A 19,364-nucleotide genomic window follows, 5' to 3' on the forward strand; every position below is an offset into this window, starting at 1 on the left:
CTGCTTTTTGTTCGAGCCTTCATGGAATTTTTAATTGAAATTTATCCGTGACGCCATTTTCAGTCGTAATTGAGCGAGTTTTTTGTTAATTTGGTTGATTGTTTGTTCATACGTGACCTACCTCACTCTCAGATGTTACTTAACTTACTTTTAAAAAGACTTCTGCTTACATTAATTGGAAGGGATGAGTCAACTGAAAATGTTTACTTGGTTGAAGGTGGCTATCGGCAATTGGTAAAAAAAGATTAAAATTTCTCGTCTCTTTTCTTATTGTATTTTGAGACTGTAGTCTACAAAGCTATCGCAGCTATTTTTCTTGTAGTCTACCAGCTACGTTATAAATATGTCTTCAACTAATGGAATAAATCTTTAACCTTGCATACGAAGAATGAATGTATATAAGAATTGGGGTATAAGTGTGTATGATTTTGGTATGAGCATATGGTCTGCTGATCACATTAGCAACTAATAATCGGTGCCCTAAAAACAAAAATCTGGTTTTAAAGAAATCTGCCCTAAAAACAAAAATCTGGTTTTCAAACGCTACTCTCTGGTCGAAAAAGTGGCTGCAATCATAGTTGGTAGAGCAGACACAATAAACGGGTAAACTAAAGAGATTGTGTCCTCATTAGTCGACGTGTTCCTCAGATTATACGAATTACTGCACCAAATAATGATTAAAAGTGAGCAGTTAACCCGTCTTAGTATGCGTGACCACGGGGTCAGATATGCTCACTGCTCAGAAATTTATTATCACTGTTCCCCATGTCAACAAATTAACACCTCTTTGTGACGTTTTTGATCCCGAATTATGTTAAACCAAACATTTAGGAAGTCAGCATAGAGCTGAACCTAAGAAGTGTTTTTATGCTTTTGTAAAAAAAAATTGATGAAATGTTACTCAGTAAATGTAATGTGAATTTGACGTAAATGGTTTGAATATAATGCATGGTGCGTTTCAAGTTTTAATTGCTCTCAAACAAAGTTTGTAGCAATTACATTTGTGTTTTCAGTCTTCATGCAATTTTTCGCTCGATCAATTTTTTCCTCGAACGTTTGACTTTTCGTCGGGATAAACTCGAGGATATTAAGCATGTGCCCTGTGCCCTTAGAGCGTCTCTAGTCTCTACGTATACGTTTCACCAAAACTGATTGTATAATTAATAGCCGCCCTCATCTTCTCAGCCGGCTATTATTGCGCTCGTATTTTTTTACAATTCAAAGAATTTGAATTGTATTGGGGCGCTGTCTGCTGTCTTTTTTTTTAAGGTCTGTTCACACATTTTCATGATTTTTGAAGTCAAATTGGAGTAGTGATTTTGGTCACGCCGAAACAGGAAATGGAGCGAAAAAGCGAGTGGTTTTGCGGCGTGAAATTTTTTCGCTCGAAATTTAAAGTAGAGTGAGAAAATGGTGTTTGAACAAAAATTCGCTTTCTCGCTAGTGGTTTTTTGTTCACATGCGGCAATTTCACTTTGATTTTTACTGTTTTTTTCGATTTTTTGGATCGGTTTTTTTCTAAATGATTTTTTCAATCCATTCATAGTCCGTTTTAGGTCTAGTTTTTTTAGTCAATGAAAATTCTTTGAATTGTACGTCAGGACTTGTCCTGCTATGTTTTTTTTGCTTTGTCAAACTTTTTTTCGCTTTACCATTTTGCCGCTTTTTCGACATTTTGCGTGAAATCTTTTTGACTTCTCTAGGCTAGTTTCTCTCTTCTCTCATTCTGCTAAAAGTGAATTTGAACATCAGTTGCTAAGCAAAGCAATTCAAAATGAACAGAGTCGGTATAAAAAATTGAAGTCAGAAATAGGAACGGGATAAACCCATAAAGCCCAATTTTAGATGCCTGCTATTTGAACGTCGTTCCCATAAGTCTTAGTTACCACCTCTAATGCTTATTGGTGTTGATAGTAGCCCCTGTAGCCTCTCTCTAAGAAACAGAAGTATGTTCAACTACGAAATGCCATCAAAATAAATCGGACTTAAAAAATATTTTTGTACAAAAATTTTTTTTCAATATATTCTATTCGTTCAATCCCAATCATGCTTATTGGAATCAACGGCGGCTATTTTCCGGCAATCTGCCGGGTATGTTTTAAAAATTTTGAGAAGACTTTTCAAATGCAGATTCTTGTCGATGAACAACAAAGTATTCAAATTGCTCTGAATAGTTGAAAGCGTTGCTACTAGGTTTTGTCGAGGAATTTTTCACTGTTGTTTTTTGAGTGGGCGCGTCGAAGTTTTTTTGTTTTTTGAAAGATGATTTAAAAGTCGTAATGAATGTTTTACCATGATCGATTATTACCTTTCTATTTGACCGTTCTAAAATGCGAATACCTGGAAATGTCCATTTAGCATCTAATTTCTTAAATGAATTGTGTAGTGTCCATGGGGATGTCCTAGTGGCAGACTGAAATAGCAGATCCGAGTGATCTCGTTATCTGTCCTCGCTTATTGTCGATTTGTATCACAATAACGAAATTAATTGTTTCTTATATTGTGTCGCAGACAGTCGCATACGAGCCTGCCCGTTTTTGGGCAAGATTATTGCCTTTTGTTTAAATCGACGGATGATTTGTAATGGAAATTTTTGGTTTGTGTGTTTTAGTCACTGGATGAGATGTTAGCGAACCACCCTCCGAGGGAACCGAGGACAAAGAGGGAGTGTATGGTGTTTGAGATTGCAGACACGGAGGCCAAGTACGTGCACAGTCTAGGCACGATAGTTGAGTGCTACATGGCTGCTACCTCCTCCTCCTCCTCCTCTTATTCTGCTGCCTCAGCTGCCACTAATACCACCACCAACTACAGCCAATCAGCGTCCTCTGCCACAGGGGATGACGTCACAACTACAACAGGTTCGCCATCCGTCCGGGTTGTTTCTTTTGTGTGCATCGAGTCACTAAATATGACAACATACAAGAGACAATGCGATAATATAATTTGATAATGATGATCATTTTTGAAGATATTATTCACAATCAGTGCTTTCTTACATATTAGGGATTTCTTGGTAAAAACTATTATAACAATTTAATGAATCTTGTTCTCGTCAAATTTTATAGGTCAGGCAAAAGATATCCCAGGTTGATTATTAATGATTACAACAATTGCTCTGTCGTGTAAAATTTGTTCCAACGTGCTTCATTGACTTGGATTTGGACCAGCGTTGAGGCTGTTTTTATGTATACAAAATCATTTAAAATTGATGTTTAATAGCCGCACAGCGATAGCTGGGGCTATTATTGGCCTTCTCTTGGTTTTTTACAATTCAAAGAATTTGAATTGTATTGGGGCGCTGTCTTTTTTTTAAGATCTTTGCACACATTTTCATGATTTTTGAAGTCAAATTGGATTGGTGATTTTGGTCACGCCGAAACAGGAAATGGAGCGAAAAAGCGAGTGGTTTTGCTGCGTGATTTTTTTTCGCTCTAATTTTAAAGTAGAGTGAGAAAACGGTGTTTAAACAAAAATTCGGTTTCTCGGTAGTGGTTTTTTGTTCACATGTGGCAATTTCACTCTGATTTTAACTGTTTTTTCGATTTTTTGGATCGGATTTTTTTCTAAATAGTTTTCCCAATCCATTCACAGCTCATTCTGGACCTAGTTTTTTGTTAGAACAAAAATAAATATATCACTAGTGATTTTTTGTTCTCCCTAGCAGCATTTTGACATTGATTTTCTGTTTTTTTTTGTTTTTTTTCATCTGATTTTTTTTAGAAATGGTTTTCCCAGTTCACTCATTGTCCGTTCTAGGTCTAGTTGTTTGTTAAGTCAATGAAAATTTTTTTTCTTTCGTTCATGCAATTTCAACTGAATTGCATGTGTGACGTCATTTTTCGCTCTTAGTGGAGCGAGTTTTTTTGTACATGTGCGTGATTAAATTTTTGGTCACACTTGACTTACCTCACTCTCAAAAATGACTTCCTCACTTTGAAATTGACTTTTATTTACTTCAATTCAAAGAGATAAGGTCAAATGGGTGTATGTCACTCTAAATGAAGGTTATTCGAGATCAGCTAAACTTGTACAGATTTTAAATCAAAATATAACAGATCAGCCTTCAATGAAAAGACGAATTTTTTTGGTCTGTGTTTTTAATAGCCGCCCTCATCTTCTCAGCCGGCTATTATAGCGCTCCTATTTTTTTTTTACTTCGTCGAATAAAAAAATGTTTCGCTTTACCTCATTTTGCCGCCTTTTCGTGAAATCTTTTTGACTTCTCTAGGCTAGTTTCTCTCTTCTCTCATTCTGCTAAAAGTGATTTTGAACATCAGTTGCTCAGCAAAGCAATTCAAAATGAACAGAGTTAGTACAAAAATGGATGTCAGAAATAGTAACGGGATAAACCCATAAAGCCCAATTTTAGATGCCCGCTATTTGAACGTCGTTCCTATAAGTCTTATTTACCATCTCTAATGCTTATTGTTTTTGATTGTAGCCCCTGTAGCCTCTCTCTAAGAAACAGAAGTATTTTCAACTACGAAATGCCATCAAAATAAATCGGACTTGAAAAATGTTTTTGTACAAAAATCTTTTTTTTCAATATCTTCTGTTATTTCAATCCCAATCTTGCTTATTGGAATCAACGGCGGCTATTTTCCGGCAATCTGCCGGGTATGTTTTACTGTTTTTTTAGACTGCCGATCTACGAATCTATTGCGGCTATTTTCTGGCAATCTGCCAGCTATGTTTTACATTGGCAAGTAATTTTTAAGCGGGTATCACAATGAATGGTGGGATGTTAACGGAAATGATTCATAGATTGTTCAAACACCCAGCAGCCGTTGATTGAGGGTGGTTTTTCTCCTACATTAGTTTGTTTATGTTGTGCAGGTGCTCAATTTATGAACAGTAGCAACAACAGCAACTCCTTATCATCAGCATTTGCGAATAGTAGCAACAGCAGTAGTAGCAATATCAATGGCGGTGGAATAAGTGTGGTCACCCCAGCTGAGCTGGCGGACAGGCTTCATGTGGTGTGGGGCAACATCAGACAGATCTACGAGTGGCATCGCAACACTCTCCTCCCTGCACTGGACAACGCCTGCTATTCGGACAATATTGCTGAATTAGCCAACTGCTTCATCAAACACGTTAGCATCCTTGTACATCTGTTGCTCAATCCCAGCAACCGATTATGATAACTCTCATCTTTTGCTTATTATTCTGTCTCTTAGAAGGTGCTATGCCGATGCTGCGGCTATGTGCTCAGCTATTACAAGACTGAGTTATCGGTGCATTTAGCTTTTAATAACGGTTTTCGAGTGCAAAGTGCTATTGGGCTATTGGTACCGATATTTGCATAGAACATTTTTAAATTGCAAGCTGGTGAATTTCTAATGGCGAGAGCTGCCGAGACTTCTGAAGGCCGAATTGGTGATGAAGAGCTGTTATCCTTAAAGATTGTATACGGGTTCATCTCCATTAACTCAGGACCACCGAGATTTAATGTTTTGTGTAGCTACTTTGGAATTTTTAATTGCTCACAAACGAAGTTTGTAGCCATTATATTAGTCCTGTGGTCTTTTGTCATGCAATTTTTTGCTTGACCATTTTTTCGTCTGACTTTTCGTCCTCACTAACGGAATAAACAGTTAAAGCCCGGAGGGAATTAAGTGGCCAAGCAGCTCTCTTAGTGCCTTAATAGTCTCTAAGTATATGTTAGAGTATAGTTCCAGGAAGCCTGGGGCAATCAATTTGCAACTTATTTGGGCATCAATTTTGGCTGTTCAAAACTCGAAGAAATAATTCATTTGAAATTTATAGTAACATTGCAAATTTGCATATTTCGAAAGAACATTTTTTTTATCAAATCGTTTTTAGAGATAATTTCATTGCTTTTCTAATTCTAGTTCTTTACTCTCTTCCTGCAGGTCAAACAAAACCAGTTCTCGTTCCAGATTGCAGTCGTCGTCGAAAATGTTGTTCGCATCCAATTTTTCGATAACTCAGAATTCTTGACGTTTCACCATTAATAATTATTTTTAATAGCCGCCCTCATCTTCTCAGCCGGCTATTATAGCGCTCCTATCTTTTTTTACTTCGTTGAATAAAAAATGTTTCGCTTTACCTCAATTTGCCGCTTTTTCAACATTTTGCGTGATATCTTTTTGACTTCTCTAGGCTAGTTTCTCTCTTCTCTCATTCTGCTAAAAGTGATTTTGAACATCAGTTGCTCGGCAAAGCAATTCAAAACGAACAGAGTCAGTATAAAAAATTGAAGTCAGAAGTAGAAACGGGATAAACCCATAAAGTCCAATTTTAGATGCCCGCTATTTGAACGTCGTTCCTAGAAGTCTTAGTTACCACCTCTAATGCTTATCGGTGTTGATAGTAGCCCCTGTAGCCTCTCTCTAAGAAACAGAAGTACTTTATGTACAACTACGAAATGCCATCAAAATAAATCGGACTTAAAAAATGTTTTTGTACAAAAATCTTTTTTTTTCAATATCTTTTCTTTCAATCCCAATCATGCTTATTGGAATCAACGGCGGCTATTTTCCGGCAATCTGCCGGGTATGTTTAGTAATCTTCAATAATCGTTTCATGTTATTGTAGGAGGGAAAGGATTGCAGAAGTTGTCAGCAGGCTCTGTTGTGTCACTCCTATTGTTACTCTTCATGAATTCAAAAAAATTCTTGCGACTGTTGCTTACTTTTAACTATCCCCTTTGATTATCTTTGAAAAGTGAATTCTTTTTCTCTAGGGAAAATTGGGCTTCCAAAAAATGTTTCCACCAAGCATGACTTAAGGTTTCCAAGCATGTTTTCAAAGAAGTTTGCTTAGTTGATTTTTTTTATAGCTGCGAAGCTGTAAGCTGAGCGGAGATATATTGCAGTGCCCTTGTTTTTTTTGTTGCGTCGTCTGACGTTCTTTTTCGTTTTACATTTGTTCACACAGCAAAGCTGAAAAAGTCAAATTTTCTGAATGACTTCTGCCTCTCACTAACATAATTTGCGCGCGTGACGTCATTTCTTATTCTCTCTCTAGCAAAGGTTTTAAGATCATTGCCATGATTAGATTTTGACTATAAGATCATACGTGACTTACCTCACTCACTCACTCACTCACTCACTCAATGAATTGAATTTGCTCTTTAAAACTTCAGCTTAATTTGAATTAGTTTAAGGTCAAAGGAATTTATATGTGCAGTAAAGCTTCCTAATAAAAGGCTTCTGTGGAATGGATGTTAACAAGCTTTATTAATTTATTGCTGTTTTTTTACCTAGTTTTTTGAGCGGCGTCGATTTTTTTCAATTTAGATCTGTATCTAAATCTATCTCTTTTATTTACACGGCACGCAAGTCTTTTCTTTCGCAGGTATTCCGGCAATCTGCCGGCTATGTTTACCATTTTGTCAGCTTGATTTCAACGAGACAGTTCAAATTCTAGTGTCATATTAAATGCGAAATCTTGAAAAAATGTTGGATGCATAAACAGGTTTGACTTCTTGCTCGATCATTTTTACAAAGTAGTGATCACGCCTAACTTTATTAATTTTTAACAACAGCGAAATTGAGGTGTAAGTATGCGATTCGCCAAAATTGTTTTGAGGAGACAATTTCATTGTTTGAAGGGCAGATTTTAATTAATAGCTACGCAGAAGTAGCTGTAGCTATTATTGGCCTTCTCTTGGTTTTTTACAATCCAAGAATTGGATTGTATTGGTGCTCTGTTTTGTAAGATGTTTCCACACCTTTTTTCATGAGCTTTCAAAATGGAATAAACAGATAAAGCTCAGAGGGCGTCAAGTTTCTTAAGAGGCCCTTCACAGAGTTTAGTACTTCAATTGCTGCTTAGTGTGGTGAAGCTACTGGGAAGGCCGTTGTTTGAAATTAAAAGGTCATTTTTAGGAGTTTTTAAGCACACAAAGTGCAATTTTTTCGCGTTTTATCGTCATTTCGTATTTTTTGCCGAACTAATCTAAAATTAAAGTTCGTAAAAGTTGATAAAGGTCTTTTGCAAGATTTTGCAAGTTAATTTTTAGACCGTTTTATGAGCTATATGTTTTGGTACTCCAAAGATAGCTCGCAAATTTATACTAATTTTTACAATTTTTTAAAGGTTTTCAAAAAATTTTATTTTTGATTTTTTTTTGCCCTACGCGCCAAGGAACCTCCTCTAGCGTTTGACAAAAGGCTATTGCATAGTGTCTAACGGTATGGTTGATTTTCAACATGTTAACATCACAAATTTTAGCAATTTTTTTTTAAAAATAAAACGTGATTTTTTCCAGTTCTTTTGTCATCTGTCATTATTTTAGTTTTGCGAGCCCCAGGGGCCTAGGAACCTCTTTTAGGGTTTGATAATATGGTATTCGTAGCTGCTAGTGGTAAGCGACTGCGTTTCAACATTTTAATGTCACGAATTTTAACAGTTTTTCTTTAATGTAATTGTTTCCATTTTTGAAAAACTTTCTTATTATTTTTTAAGTCTCAGTGGTCATGCAGTCTTTTCTAGGGTTTGCTGGTTTGTTTTGGTATCGTTTTTGGGAACAAGGGAATGTGTTTTCTTGTTAATATCACAAATGTTTGCAATTTTTTGTAAATTTTAAAATTTCTAAAAATTTTTGATTTTCCTAGTTTAGCGATCTGTAAGAGCCAATGCATCTTTTTAAGGCTTAAAATTGAGTTACTGAATGGTCTCAGGAGAGAATGAAATGGTTGTGAAGAAGCAAATAGCTAAAATTTAACAGCTTGTCAAATTTTGTGATATTTTTTAGTCGTTTTTTAAATTTATCAATCGTTAAGGGCCAATGAAACTTCCTAAGGTCTTGTAGATAGGTTACTGGAAAGATTTCAGAGAAAAGCAAGTGTTTTGAAATTTTTCAATTTGAAAAATTGAAAAACAATCGTTGAATTTTTTCATTTTTAAATTGTAAATATTTGTCATGTTTCTCGATTTGTGCTCTTTTTTGGACAATAAACATCTTTCAGTAAGACTTGTGCTTGGGTTAATGGATATGTTTTTTAATGTCAAAATTGGCCTTCGCGTTAAAAGCTTCAGAATTTTAGCATGGGTTATATTTTGTTTAGTTCGTTTGATTTTAGTTTGTCAACTTTTGAGTTTTTCTTTTTGGCTGGCGTTGTTCAACTGGTCTTCTGGTCAGGTACAGTGGTTATAAGTTTTTCTTTCAATTCTCTGGATCCTTTTTCAGGACTTGTCCTGCTATTTCTTAGTTTCTCGATTTTGCTCTTTTTTGACCAATAAACATCTTTCAAGGCTTGTTCTTGGGTTGATGGAGGTGTTTATTTATATCAAACTTGGCCTTCAGGGTAAAGTTTCAGAATTTTAGCAATGATTTTATTTTTGTTTAGTTTGTTTGATTTTAGTTTGTCAACATTTGAGATTGTTTTTTTTGGCTGGCGTTGTTCAACTGATCTTCTGGTCAGGTACAGTAGTTCTAAGTTTTTCTTTCAATTCTCTGGATCGTTTTTCAGGACTTGTCCTGCTATTTAGTTTCTCGATTTTGCTCTTTTTTGAACAAAAAAACATCTTTCAAGGCTTGTTCTTGGGTTAATGGAGATGTTTGTTTATATCAAACTTGGCCTTTAGGGTAAAGCTTCACAATTTTAGCAATGATTTTATTTCTGTGTACAGTAGTTCTGTTTTTCTTTCAATTCTCTGGATCGTTTTTCAGGACTTGTCCTGATATTTTTATTGTCGTCAAGGTTTTTGTTACGACCATATGACGTCACAACCACGTGAAATATGCTTTTTTGTTCATTCGTTCATGCAATTTCAGCTGAATTGCGTGCGTGACGTCATTTATCACTCTTAGTGGAGCAAGTTCTTTGTTCTTTTGCGTGATTATCTTTTTGGTCACACGTGACTTATCTCACTCAGAAAAATAACTTCCTTGCTCTGAAATTGACTTTTCTTTACTTTAACTCAAAGAGATAAGGTCAAGTGAATGTGTCACTTAATGAAGGTTATTTGAGATCAGCTAATAGAGGCAGCAACCACTTATACAGATTCTTAATCAAAAAATAGCATCTCATCCTTTAATAAAATGAGTAATTTTTGTGTTCTGTCTTTTTGTTTTTTTTCAGACTGCAGATCTACGAAGTTATTGCTGCTATTTTCTGGCAATGTGCCAGATGTTATTAAAATTTTGAACCCCCTCAGTCACCCCGCCCCCGGTAGCGCCCCCTGTCACACCCCCCACTTATCCCTCCCCCCTATATTCCCCCGTCCACTCTCCACCACCTGGCGATTTGGACGTCCTTCTTGTCCATCGCTCCCAAAGTCCTACCGCCCCCCTCCACGCCCGTTAGCCCCCCCCCCGCTCACCCCGACCTCATGCTAGCATCCTTAAGCCCCAGCTGGCTAATACCTAAGCCAACCGCTCGCCGGTCGTTTGAGAGCGATTCGCCCGACGTTAGTCGGTTATGTTTAATTGCTTTCAAACGAAGTTTGTAGCAATTATATTAGTCCTGTCGGTCTTTTTTTATGCGATTTTTCGCTTGATCGATTTTTCGTCTGACGCTTTTGACTTTTCGTCCTCAAAAACGGGATAACCAGGTAGCGCCCAGCGGGCATTAAGTACTCTTAGAGCCTTTCAGGCCCCCCCCCCAACTGTTGACCCTCCCCCGCCATTGCCCCCCCCACCCGACTGTTACCACCCCCATCAGCACCCAGGTGCCCCCCCCCCCCCTCGTGGCTAGCTACTGACGAACAAGCGATCGCTAAAACACGCAAATTTTAACAACTTTTCACTATTTTCCAGCTTTTTGAAAATTTGTCATTTTGAGTTTTATCAATCCTAGATGTTTTTCCAGCCTCAAGAGTCAAGAAACTTCCTTCGAGGTTTGACACTAAGCTGTTGCTTAGTTTCTAGAGTTAATGGAATGGTTATCATTATTTCAATGACTCTCAGTTTCAGCAATTTTTTGATAATTTTTATTTTGAGAAATTTTTGAAAATTTTTTATCTTGTTCCAAGTGTATGGATCATTATGAGCCAATGAAACTGCTTAAGGCTTGAAATAGGCATACTGCGTAGTCTCTTGGGACAATGGAATGGTGTTCTGAAGATATTAATATTACGAATTTTTGCAAGATTTTGTTAAAAATTTGCAATTGTTTTTAAAATTTTTGAATATTTTTGTCCTGAGTTTAACAATCCTTACTGGCCAACGAAGCTTTTTAAGTCTTGGGTTACATGACAAATATCCAGAGACAAAAAATGTTTTTGAACATTTTCTCTTATGCGAAATGTGGAAACTTTTCTTTTGAATTTTGCACTTTCATTTTTTTTCTATATGATTTCGTTACTAACAAGTCTAGAAAACTTGGAAGTTTTAGAGTCGAATTTCATCATGGAAAAAATTCCTAGCTCTCTCTCAATCTCTATCTGTGTTGACTGGCGTTTCTTTCCTTCTCTTTCTCGCTCACGTTTAATCTCTCTCTCTCTCTCTCTCTCTCTCTCTCTCTCTCTCTCTCTCCTTAACTCTTTTGTTGATGCCGCACTTCAGCGGCTGTTATGTGGCATGATGTCATCGTCTATTACCCTAATATCAGGCCCCTTCAATCAAGCTAAAACTAACCCCACTAAACAGTGGCTAGGTACTGACGAAGCCAACCCCTCGCCGGTCGTTTGAGAGCAATTCGCCCGACGTTAGTCGGTGATGTTAGTCGGTTTAATATTAGCAGCTGTGGTTTTTTTGAATGCAACATGTATCTGTGTTTTGCAGGAGCGCCGATTCATGATGTATTCAAAGTATGCCCTGAATTTGCCCATGGCGGACTATGTGCTGGGAGAGTTTGACTACTTCTTCTCTGAACTGAGGCGGACTCTCGGGCTCAAACTGGGTCTCAAAGATCTGGTTGTTGAACCCATCCAGAGGGCTATGAGATACCAGCTAATGCTACAAGGATTAGTTAGTACAATGAAAGCTATTACCTTTTTGTAAGGCTGTTTGTCGGTTTGTTCTTGCTTCTTATGAGCAATTTTATTATGCTCCTATTTCACAATTTCGAGTTTGGGAAGGCTGTTGAAATAACGATATGAATTGGCAACAAAATTTGGACAATTAATCAACTGTCTCTATACAACAGTTGCGTAACTTACCAATGAAATAACTTGTTAGCGTCTAATGAATCAAACAAAAGTTCGAATTTTTGGCTTTCTTTTTCCGCCTATCTCGGAAAAATAATGGTCTAATCAACTACACGGTGGCTTAAATTGTACAACTGTTGTAATCGAAACGAGAGGTGGTTAAAAGCATTATGACTCATTTGTGGTCGCCTTCTTGAAGTCATTCAACAACTCTGGTTTGACTAAGATTTAATAACTTCTCAATGGGGATAACCATCGTGTGACAGTATTGATTGAATGTCAGGCTAAGACAATCGTATTCAATATAAGTATATACTATCCAATGTAGACCAACTTTTGGAAAGCTGATTTCAGATCTGTCAGATGCCTGATGCTTCTTGAAAATATAGGCCTAGATTATTGCACTATGTTTTGATGAGATGATGAGATGATTCTTCCGAAACAACCTCAATTATGATAGGTTGCGACCTATTATGGGAAGACATTAATGATCCTGGTGGAATTTTAGGTTGCCCATCTGGAGAAGCACCCTGAGCAACTGACGGCAGAGGAGTTGGCTGCTGGTGCACCTGGGCCAATGGACAGGCTCAGACACAGCCTCAGAGTCATGACTAGAATTCCCAAAGAGGTGAACGACACCATGCAACTCGGAAAGCTGTTCGACTATGACGAGAAAAATGGAAAGATTACTGCACAGGGAAAGCTCATACTGCAGGCATCCTTAAAGTTAGTGGAATGAAATAACGCTATTACGGTCCCAAAATTGATTTCGGGGTTTCGATTTATGGATTTTTAATAGCCGCCCTCATCTTCTCAGCCGGCTATTTAAGCGCTCCTATTTTTTTTTACAATTCAAAGAATTTGAATTGTATTGGGGCGCTCCTTTTTGTAATCAATTTTATTGGAGTGAATTTTGAAGCGGGAAATGAAACGCGTGAAAAAATTTGGAGTGATTTTGGTGCGGAACAAAAGTTAAAAGCGGAGCGAAAAGAGAGTGGTTTTTGTTCATACCGCTTTTTTTGAGAGAGCGAGAAATTGATGTGTGAAAAATTTTCTCTAAGCGAGCGAAATTTTTTTGTTCACGTGCAGCTTTTTAAAAACAGTTTTTTGCAACTTTTGATGGTTATGAGGTCTGATTATGATATTGTATTAGTTTTAGGGTTGTTTTGATAGGAATTGAATGTTTCGACCAGTTAATGTGAGTTTGATGCTAATTTGGAGGTTTTTGCTGATTTTTTAGACGAAATTTAATGATTTTTGCCTGTTTTTATTTCTGTTTTAATGCTTTAAGAGGGATTTGATTAGAAGCTTGTTACTTAAGGAGTATTGAGATACCAATTGACTAAAGCTTTCTTGGTAAAAATCATTTTTTGGTCAGGAAAATGGACAGAAAAATTGAGAAATTTTAAACTATTTTTCATATTTTTTTTGCAGTTTTTCTTTTTTTTTAATCATAGACAAGTTTTTTAGCCTATTATGACTAGCCCATTGTTTTGTGAGCTTTTCCTTGCTCTAATTGCAAAGGAATTTTATTCGGCTTTATTGGTTCCTTGTACTATTGAAAAAACTGAAGTTATAAAAAACTGAAGTTTTTCTAGTTTTTTTGTTCAATTTGTTCTTGAATGCCGTTTCTATTCTTCCTAAAATTTTTTTTGGCATTTCTGTAGGGTCAGGGTTCACAATTGTTGTTCTAGTTGTTTAGTCATAAGTATTGGCAATTTTCTCCGTCGAGTCGTATTTTTTTTTAAGATCTGTTCACACATTCATGATTTTTGAAGTCAAATTGGAGTAGTGATTTTTGTCACGCATTGAGTGGAGTGAAAAAGCTAGTGGTTTTGCGGCGTAAATTTGTTCGCTCTAATTTCCAAGTAGAATGAGGAAACGGTGTTTGCACAAAAGCTCGCATGAGGCAATTTCACTGTTTTTTCGATTTTTTGGATCGGATTTTTTCTAAATGGTTTTCCCAATCCATTCATAGTCCGTTCTAGGTCTGGTTTTCTGTTTAGTCAATGAAAATTCTTTGAACTGTACGTCAGGACTTGTCCTGCTATGTTTTGTTACTTCGTCGAACTTTTTTTCGCTTTACCCATTTTGGCGCTTTTTCGACATTTTGCGTGAAATCTTTTTGACTTCTCTAGGCTAGTTTCACTCTTCTGTCATTCTGCTCAAAGTCCTTTTAAACAGCAGCTGCTCAACAAAGCAATTCAAAATGAAGAGAATCAGTATAAAAAATCAAAGTCAGGAATAGAAACGGGATAAACCCATAAAGCCCATTTTTAGATGCCCGGTACTTGAACTTTGTTCTCATAAGCTTTAGTTACTATCTAAAATGCTTATTGGTATTGATACTAGACCTTGTAGCCTCTCTATGAGAGACAGGAGTATGTTCAATTACGAAATGACATCAAAATAATTCGCCATTAAAAATGTTTTTATACAAAAATTAATTTTTGTTGACATTTTCTTTGCTTTCAATCCCAATAGAGTTATGGGAATCAGCTATTTTCCGACAATCTGCCGGGTATGTTTTTCTGATATCTTTGAATATAGAAATAGCTAGTGACATAATTATATGCAAGTTGTTAATTTTATTGACAGATTTTGCCAAAGATGTATAATTTCGGCCGCAAATTAAGTTGTTGAGACCTGGTGGTTCAAATATTGAACTTGGAGGATAAATGTGTTGATATCGTCTAAATAAAGCTGCGGTTTTCAGATTTTTTTCGGATGGATCGCCAAATCTGAGCAGCAGTTCAAATAAGAAGAAAGATGCAAAGAAGACGAACTCTGGCATTGGGTCAGCCGAAGGTGCAGATCTTATGTTAGAACCCAGACACGTGTTCCTATTTGAGCAGAGCATGATTGTAGCAGAGGCTGAGAAGGGCAGTGGAAGTTCAAACTTCATTGGACCGAGATACTTCTTCAAAAATTTCATAAAGGTTTCTACTTTCTTATTATTTTTACCATGTTCTTACTGGGTGAAGCATTTGGGTAAACGATGACTTTGCCTTTTTTCGCACTTCAGCTGGTTCAGTTCAGCTCATCACATATTCATGTACAGTCAACTAGAAAGTGCTCAGTTTTGAATTTTGACAATGAAACGTAGTTCTTAGATATTAGCGGTTTTTACTCAAAGATTTCATACAATCCGATAATATGAACAGAATAATACTAAGAAGAATATCGATAATGTGAAAAAGAATACTAAGTGAATACAGAACATCAAAATAGTTAGTAGGTTATGTGCCGGGGGGGGGGGGGGGCTGTTAAATGTGAGGCAACTGGCAAATGATTGTTTCAGGGGAGCTCAATGAATGGGGTGATTCTCGAGGGTAACAACAACAACAGCAATTCGACTAGTGCAACAAATGGGGCAGCCATAACGAATGGTGCCTCTTCAATTGACTCCTCTTCTGTCACTCAGTTCAGACTGGAGTGCAGCAATGACAGGAATTATGATTTCCAATTCGACAACAGTGCCACCTGTCAACTGTGGGCCAACACTATCACCAATCTCATCATGGAGAGACGAGACTTCGCCAGAGGTAACCTTAAGCTAACGAACAGCAAAATCTAAACACGACTTGTGGGAAAATGGTCTAATGTGAATGCTCGTTTTTTGCTAGTTTTTGAAATAAAAAGTTTTGCGCCACAATTCGCATTTTAGAACAGTACAAGACATATCTGACAGTCTCTGATATGTAATGTATTGATTCGTTAGCTTTGATGATCCAACAGTCAGTTTCACGTGTATTTAGCCCTGTCTAAACCGATCGAGTTCCAGAAAAAGCAGTTACTGAACAGCAGCAACTCCAGCTGCAATTCCAACAGCACCTCATCGACCAACAACCCCCTGAACCCAACAGGTGGCGCCTCATCGTCTGGGGCACAATCTCCCCCTCCTATAATGTTAACTACGACAACGAATCCCACTGCAACGTCGAATTAAAATGGATGCATGGACGATTTCTCTAATGACAGAAGATTGACCAGGATCTGATTGCCTTCTGAATCAAATCGTTCGACTGGGAGAAACCCAGTCCTTTGCAACGTCCAAGCCACCATTTCAATACAGTGTTGGTTGAGAACGTTACATCCATAATTATAGCACTGAAAGCTCGTGTGATTGATAACGACGAAAATGAACAATCTCTATAATTTCAAGAGTTGAGGAGCTATTGCTTGAAAAGCCGTTTTTCCAGCTCCACAACAATACAATATCACGCCTGATATCTGAAGTATTCAACAAAGTAGCAGGTCCAGTTTAATGACCGCCGTCTGGTCAATTGTCGTGTTTGCTAATATGACCAATGCTTTGCTCTATAGTACTTAAACTGATACATATTGTGGCTTGCTGATGTTTCGAAAGTTGAATAGCTATATACACGCGCTTACCTGTGAAGTTAAAGCGACTGAATTACTGCTTTCACCTTTTCTATTTTCTCTGTGAAAATAAATTTCTATTTTCCTAGTACTTCCTGTTAGTTATTGCTGCTGTTGCTTGATATGAAAAACATTTGTTTTACGTTCGGTTTTTGAATGTCATCAATCATAACTATTGATCAAATCTCCTATCCCCCAATTATTTTTCTTCTTTCTCTCTTATACTATCGCTTTCTCTGGTTGAGAGAAACAATTTCAGCAGAGTTATCCTATTTTATTCTTGTCTCCTATTTCCTCTATAGATTGAATCTTCTGAGATTGACTCCTATTTTGAGTCTTCTGTAAACTATCTGATCTTTTTTCTGATTCTTGTAATGATCATGATGAAGTATTAAATATATCCACAATCAGTTGATCCATTTTTGTGTGTAGGTAGCTCAAGATTTGCAAATTGTAATTGTTTCTAGTTTATTTATTGTTATTACCTTTCTCAGCTTTTAATTACACCACCACCACCTTGGCGGATATACATCATATGCATACGTAGCTAACTATACTATCCCAAAAAGTATTTCATGAGAAGTTTATGATTCGTGACTAGAATATTTTTCATTCCACGGTAAGTGGGATAATATGTGTAATACGAGGGTAGTTGAATGTACTGTAAAATACTGTTTGCCAATAAGATTTCCAAGTCCCAGATCTGTAGTATTTATTTTCATTAATGTTTCCTCAATTACGCGTCCCAATTACTTCTTTGGTTAGAGCACCCCGAACGGTCAGGAAGGGCTTGGACAATAACAATTTCAACAAATTCATGGTTACTTTCTTATATAATATCTTACCAATGCCATCTGAAAGACCTGAACGCTTAAAATGTGCACTGACCTGCCGATTTTTCGTATTTGGAGCTGTTAGATAGTTTTGCTAAATTTAAATAATTTGAAACCATGCAGTCAAATTTAATTTTCTGACAAACTGATGTTTTCTGCCGACAAATAACGTTTGTTGGTGACTCCACTCATGCGAATGAATATTGTTGCTGAGTGCTAGTTTTTTTCTAATTGCTCTCAAACGATTTTTAGCAATTATATTAGTCCAGTGGTCTTTTTATGCGGTTTTTCGCTGGGCTGATTTTTCTTCCCACCCTTTTAACTTTTCGTCCTCAAAAACAACGGGATAATTAGTTAAAGCCCGGAGGGCATTAAGCGGCCGCGCAGCTCTTAGAACTTTACGACTTACTAGTCTCTAAGTACGCGTTTCACTGATACTGTGTCTGCTCTTAATCTCTTGTCCAGCCCTACGTATGCGAAATTCGTATTTGAAAATTTTGACGCGCGCGAATTTGACCGTTTTCATTGGCTTTTATTTTGAGTTCTATTAATATGATACATATATGTTTAATTACTCTCAAACGAAGTTTGTAGCAATTATAATAGTCCTGTTGGTCTTTTTAATGCGATTTGTTTGCTTGACCGATTTTCGTCTGACGCATTCGACTTTTTGTCCTTGAAAACGGGATAAACAGGTAGCGCCCAGCGGGCATTAAGTCTCTTAGAGGCCCTTAGTAGTCCTTTAAGTGCTTAGTGTGGTGAAGCTACCCAGAAGGCCGTAGTTTAAGGTTAAAAGGTCTTTTTTAGGAGTTGATAAAGGTCTTTTTTCAAAAGTCATAAGTACTTTTTATGACCATTTTAAGAGCTATGTGTTTTGGTAATCCAAACAAAAACGCAAATTTATACTAATTTTCACACTTTTTTTCAAGCTTTTTGAAAATTTTTGTCAATTTTTGAGTTTCGTCAGCAGTAGGTGTCAAGGAACCTCCTCTAGGGTTATAGATTCTAGCTCATTGTTTCTAGTGGTAATGGAATGTTTTTCAACATTTTACCATCGCAAATTTTAGCATTTTTTGACAAAAATTGCATTTTTCAATTATTTTGACATTTATTATCATTAGTTCCTCAGGGCTCAGAAAACGTGCGTTATGCTTTAATATTAAGCTACTGAAAAATTTTTCATTAGATAATGATCAGTTTTCAACTTTTTTATCACATTTTTGCAATTTTTTGATAAAATTTGCAATTTTTCAATTTTTGAAATTGTTATCTTTTTAGGTTTCTAGAGCCTCAAGAGCCAAGGAAACTCCTCTTGGGTTTGATAATAGGTTACTGCACAGTTTCTAGATGTAATGGAATGTTTTGCAAGATTTTAATATCACGAGTAAATTTTAAAAATATTTGCAGTTTTTTGAATATTTGATTTTTTTGTCATTTTTTCTGCCACCAGGTGCCAGGGACCTCCTAAGGTGTGATAATAAGCTGCTTTCTAGAGTTAATGGAATGGTTATTTTTTAGTGACTGGAATGGCAATTTTTTAGTGACTCGAGTTTGCGCAATTTTTTGATAAAATTTAATTTTCAAGTTTTTGGATAATTAATACCATGTTCCAAATTTATGGATATTTGAGCCAGTGAAAATATTTAAGGCTTGAAATAGGAATACTGGATAGTCTCTTGAGAAAATGAAATGGTTCTAAAGATATTATTATCACTCATTTTAGCAAGATTTTGTTAAAATTTGAGATTTTTAAAATGTTTGAAAATTTTTGTCCTTTTCTGGGTTTAACAATCATTACTGGCCAACGCAACTTTTTAGTCTTGCAGATGGGTAACATGACAGAACTCTAGAGACAAAAACTTCGTGAATATGTTTTCACTGCAAAATCTGGAAAATTGTGTGGAATATCACCATTGAAAATTATCCTAGCTCTCTGTCGGTTGGGGTTTCTTTCCTTCTCTTTATCGTTCACGTTTCATCTCTCACACACTTTCTCTCTCTCTCTCTCTCTCTCTCTCTCTTTCTATAAATCTTTCGTTGATGCCGCAATTCAGCTGCTTTCGTTTGGCGTGATATCATCTA

At 36.6% G+C, this 19,364-nt stretch overlaps 1 protein-coding gene across 2 annotated transcripts in view; it reads left to right on the forward strand.

The window, feature by feature from the left end:
- The window catches only part of LOC142342923 (triple functional domain protein-like), a 286,672-nt gene extending 269,245 nt beyond the window's left edge, over positions 1-17,427 (forward strand). For both annotated transcript variants that reach the window (XM_075394600.1, XM_075394601.1), the window contains 7 exons: positions 2,612-2,861; positions 4,840-5,099; positions 11,702-11,887; positions 12,575-12,792; positions 14,783-15,005; positions 15,368-15,611; positions 15,825-17,427. In XM_075394600.1, the coding sequence (XP_075250715.1) occupies positions 2,612-2,861; positions 4,840-5,099; positions 11,702-11,887; positions 12,575-12,792; positions 14,783-15,005; positions 15,368-15,611; positions 15,825-16,015 (1,572 nt within the window). In that variant the 3' untranslated portion in view covers positions 16,016-17,427. The remainder of the gene's footprint in view (positions 1-2,611; positions 2,862-4,839; positions 5,100-11,701; positions 11,888-12,574; positions 12,793-14,782; positions 15,006-15,367; positions 15,612-15,824) is intronic.
- Positions 17,428-19,364: the final 1,937 nt, after the last annotated feature.

Source organism: Convolutriloba macropyga, chromosome 7, assembly GCF_964194025.1.
Source record: "Convolutriloba macropyga chromosome 7, txConMacr16.3, whole genome shotgun sequence".
NCBI classification, from domain to species: domain Eukaryota; kingdom Metazoa; phylum Xenacoelomorpha; order Acoela; family Convolutidae; genus Convolutriloba; species Convolutriloba macropyga.